The sequence below is a fragment of the Bison bison genome, unplaced genomic scaffold (genome assembly GCF_000754665.1).
Source record: "Bison bison bison isolate TAMUID 2011002044 unplaced genomic scaffold, Bison_UMD1.0 scf7180017845595, whole genome shotgun sequence".
Lineage (NCBI taxonomy): Eukaryota > Metazoa > Chordata > Mammalia > Artiodactyla > Bovidae > Bison > Bison bison.
This window is the reverse complement of record NW_011476168.1, coordinates 57,610-62,591: the sequence shown is the minus strand read 5'-3', so window position 1 is coordinate 62,591 and position 4,982 is coordinate 57,610. Positions and strand designations below refer to the sequence as shown.

General features: G+C 53.5%; 1 protein-coding gene across 1 annotated transcript in view; it reads left to right on the top strand.

Moving 5' to 3' along the window:
- The window catches only part of LOC104985686, a 47,409-nt gene that overhangs the window by 12,936 nt on the left and 29,491 nt on the right, over positions 1–4,982 (top strand). The window contains exons 10-11 of the mRNA XM_010835966.1: positions 2,905–2,994; positions 3,079–3,228. Coding sequence (XP_010834268.1) covers positions 2,905–2,994; positions 3,079–3,228 — 240 coding nt within the window. The remainder of the gene's footprint in view (positions 1–2,904; positions 2,995–3,078; positions 3,229–4,982) is intronic.

Here is a 4,982-nt window from a genome sequence, read left to right as displayed (position 1 = left end):
CAGGGGACGCAGAGCAGAAGCCACGGGGTGAAGCACCAGGACTCAGGGGCCAGGGGACGCAGAGCAGAAACCACGGGATAAAGAACCAGGACTCAGGGACCAGGCGACGCAGAGCAGAAGCCACGGGGTGAAGCACCAGGACTCGGGCCAGGGGACGCAGAGCAGAAGCCACGGGGTGAAGCACCAGGACTCAGGGGCCAGGCGGGACGCAGAGCAGAAACCACGGGATAAAGAACCAGGACTCAGGGACCAGGCGGACGCAGAGCAGAAGCCACGGGGTGAAGCACCAGGACTCAGGGACCAGGCGGGACGCAGAGCAGAAGCCACGGGATGAAACACCAGGACTCGGGGACCAGGCGGGAGCTGGAGGCACCCAGGAGACGGGAGGGAGCTGAGGCAGGTTTCTGGGGGCCGCCCCGGGCCCCTGACTTTCAGCCCATCCTGGGAAATTCACTGGGCGCCCAGTCTCTACCTGACACTGCTTGCCCTGGGCTTGCGGGGGGACAGGCATGGACCAGATGCCCCCGGAGTGGGGCGCCTGATGTTACAAGACCCCACACCCCCGTCACCCCTTTTGCTGAGGAGGACCATTATGGGCTGAACTCTGTTCCCCAGACTTCATATGTTGGGGTCCTAGCCCACAGTTCCTCAGAATGTGGTGTAATTGGAAAGGTGATGGGGGCTTCCCTAGTGGCTCAGTGGATAAGAATCTGCCTTCCAGTGCAGGAGACATGGGTTCGATCCCCGGTCTAGGAAGAACTCACGCGCCTCAGGACCACTAAGCCCGTGCGCCACAACTCCTGGGCCCACGGGCCGCGACTGCTGGAGCCTGCACCCCAGAGCCTCTGCTCTGCAACGAGACAAGTCCGCGCGCTGCAGCTCGAGAGCGGACCCCGCTCTGCACAACTCAGGAGAAGCCCGTGCAGCAGTGAAGACCCAGCACAGCCGAGAATAAACGCACACTTATTAAAAACAGTAATAATAATAAAGAGGTGACTGAGTTAAAATAAGGTCGTTAAGGTGGGCCCTAATCCCACAGGACTGAAGTCCTTAAAAAGCAGAGATTAGGACATAGACACACACACACACAGGGAGAGGATGGCTGTCGACACACCAAGGAGAGTGGCCTCAGGAGCAACCAAGCCTGCTGACACTCTGATCTTTAACCTCCAGACTGTGGGCTTCCCAGGTGGCTCAGTGGTAAAGAATCCGCCTGCCCGTGCAGGAGAGGCAGGTTCGATCCCTGGGTTGGGAAGACCCCCTGGAGGAGGAAATGGCAAACCACTCCAGTATTCTTGCCAGAGAATCCCATGGTCAGAGGAGCCTAGAGGGCTAGAAGTCCATGGGGTCACAAAAGAGTCGGACACGACTTAGTGACTAAACACCTGCAGACTGTGAGAAAATAAATCCCAATATTTAAGCGGCCTCATCTGCGGTATTTGTTACACCAGACCTTGCGGGCTGCTAACCAGGACACAGACTCAGAGCAGCCACCTGGCCCTCAAGGCCACCAGGCTGAGGGTCTGCAAGGCCACCACTGGCCCCTCACCCCGATGCTCAGAGCTGAGTCTGCCTGCCAGTCCAGAGGTAAAAAGTCTGACCGTTCTGTGTATTCTGAGTCAAGCACCACGTTTACACGCCGGCCCTGGGGACCGCTTTGCATACAGCAGGCACTTAGTACATGTGGTACTTGTTGTTGTTCAGTCGATAAGTTGTGTCTGACACTTTGTGACCCTATGGATGCTCCTCCGTCCTCCACTATCTCCCAGAGCTTTCTCAGATTCATGTCCATTGATTCAGTGATGCCATCCAACCATCTCATCCTCTGTCATCCCCTTCTCCTTCTGCCCTTAATCCTTCCCAGCATCAGGGTCTTTTCCAATGAGTCGGCTCTTCACATCAGATGGCCAAAGTATTGGAGCTTCAGCTTCAGCATCAGTCCTTCCAGTGAATATTCAGAGTTGATTTCCTTTAGGATGGACTGGTTGGATCTCCTTGCAGCCCAAGAGACTCTCAGTTTGGTACTAATGCTGGCCAAATGATGCCCAGAAACATAATTCACGTATTTCCTTGACTCTAAAGTGCTAGGGGATGACAGAGGATGAGATGGTTGGATGGCGTCACTGACTCGATGGACGTGAGTTTGAGCAAGCTCCGGGAGTTGGTGATGAACAGGGAAGCCTGGTGTGCTGGAGTCCCTGGGGTCGCAAAGAGTCAAACACAACTGAGAAACTGAACAGAACTGAAAGTGCTACCAGGTAAGATGCCGCTGCTGCTGCTACGTCACTTCGGTCGTGTCCAACTCTGTGCGACCCCGTAGGCAGCAGCCCACCAGGCTCCCCCGTCCCTGGGATTCTCCAGGCAAGAACACTGGAGGGGGTTGCCATTTCCTTCTCCAAGGTAAGATGCACCATCAGTTTAATAACAGATTTTTAGGGAAAAAAAATGAACACCCACCCTACATCAGAGCTGTCCTCTGTTGTAAGTTGTGTCAGCTTCTCGCAAATGTTCAGATGATGACAAATGAGCATCTCAGTGAAGGGAGTGTGCGGATAAATGCAAGATGTGACGGCTTGTCTCTGCTTGTGGCCTTAGGGAGTGGGTGTTTCCTATAGAAGAGGGGGTCAGGATAGGATCTCTGGCTCTTGGCAGGGCTTAGCCAGGCCCCAGGGAGGCGGCAGAGCCCAGACCCCAAGTGGAGACCCCCAAGTCGGCGGGCCTGCGGTGGGGGCTTGCTGCACAAACTGGGGTTCCTGGCTTCGGAGCCTGATGGAGTGCGCCACCTTGTGGGCAGGAACCGCAGTGCAGGGGCCAGGCGCCCCGCACCCTGGACCAGCCCCTCCACCACTCCCAGTCCTTGCGGGCACCACTTGGGTCCACGCGGTCACGCCCTCCCCCCCTCAGCAGCCTGGCCTTCTGTCTCCCTGGGGAGGAGACTGGGTCTACAAGCCTGGATCCAGGCTCTGGGTCTCAGGTGCTGCGTGACCCTGGCCGGTTTGTCAACCACTCTGCGCCTCAGTTTCTCTACTTTGCAGGCCGGTGGCCAGGCCTCATTCCTTCTCGCCCTGCTCTCTGCAGACATGCAGACCTGACCCTTACAGTCATTCTTGCGGAAGACCCGTGCCTGAGCGGCCAGCCGGAGCGCTCAGTGGCGCTGGGGGAGCAGGGGCCCCCGACCGCACCCTGGGGTGGCCGGAGGCTTTTCGGAGGGGGGGCTTTGGAGCCGAGGTAGGAATCAGGGAGGGCCTGGCGGCGGGGACAGGGAGGAGGGCATGGAGGGGCCACGGACCTCTCTGTTCTTGGGCCCCTAGGGCTGAGTGGGTAGGGGCAGAGAGCTTCAAGAACTGTAACAGAGCAGGCTGGAGGACACTTTTTTGTGTCCAAAAGTGTGTGTACACAGAAAAAGAGCCTAAAAAAGTGTCCACCACCGCCCCCTTGTGCCAGGGCGGAAATCAGACACCGAAGAGACCAGCAACCAGAAGAAGCTAAAACAGAGGGAACCGTCTTGGAAGTGACGGGTGCAATAGATTAAAACCCTGTGGTTAGTACCGACTACATGGGAAGGGGCCTATAGATCTTGAGAAATATAAGCCGGACCAAGGAACTAGCCGAAAATGAACTGACCCGACACAGCCCACAACAACACCAGAGAAAGTCCTAGATATATTTTTACTATTTTTACTTTTTTTTTAATTTAAAAAATTTTAAGTCTTCTATTACTCCCTTAATGTCATTTTTATAACCTACTATTACTTTGCAAAAAAGAGAGACCCTATTTTTTAAAGCAAACTTCATATATATATATCGGAGAAGGCAATGGCACCCCACTCCAGTACTCTTGCCTGGAGAATCCCAGGGACGGGGGAGCCTGGTGGGCTGCCATCTCTGGGGTCGCACAGAATTGGACACGACTGAAGCGACTTAGCAGTAGCAGTAGCATACATATATAAATTTTATATTTTTTGTGACTTTTTTTTTCTTTTTTTCTGTTCTTTAACATTGTAGTTCTGAAAATCCAACCTCTTCTCTAGGTTTTTAATCTTTGCTTTTAGGTATTTGATATCAATTTTGTACCTTTAAAGAACCCAATCTTCAGTACCCATTTTTACTTGGGCGCAAGATTACTGGCTTGACTGCTCTCTCCCCCTTTGGACTCTCCTTTTTCTCCACCAGGTCGCCTCTGTCTCCTCCCTCCCCCTTCTCTTCTCTACCCATCTCTGTGAATCTCTGTGTGTTCCAGACAGTGGAGAACACTTAGGGAACTGATTACTGGCTGGATCTGTCTCTCTCTCCTTTTCATTCCCCGCTTTTATCCTCCTGGCCACCTCTGTCTCCTTCCTCCCTCGTCTCTTCTCTGTATAACTCCGTGAACACCTCTGAGCAGTCCAGACTGTGGAGTGCACATAGGAAGTGATTACTGGCTAGCTTGCTCTCTCCTCTTTTGATTCCCCCTCATCTCATTCGGGTCACCTCTAACTCCCTCCTCCCTCTTCTCTTCTCCATGTAACTCTGTGAACTCCTCTGGGTGTTCCTCACTGTGGAGAAACTTTTCATCTTTAACCTAGATGTTTTATCAATGGTGCTGTATAGAAGGAGAAGTCTTGAGGCTACTGTAAAAATAAGACTGAAAACCAGAGGCAGGAGGCTTAAGTCCAAATCCTGAGAACACCAGAGAACTCCTGACTCCAGGGAACATTAATCGACAAGAGCTCATCAAACGCCTCCATACCTGCACTGAAACCAAGCACCACCCAAGGGCCAACAAGTTCCAGAGCAAGACATACCACGCAAATTCTCCAGCAACACAGGAACACAGCCCTGAGCGTCAATACACAGGCTGCCCAAAGTCACTCCAAACCCACTGACATCTCATAACTCATTACTGGACACTTCACTGTACTCCAGAGAGAAGAAATCCAGCTCCACCCACCAGAACACAGACACAAGCTTCCCTAACCAGGAAACCTTGACAAGCCACCCAT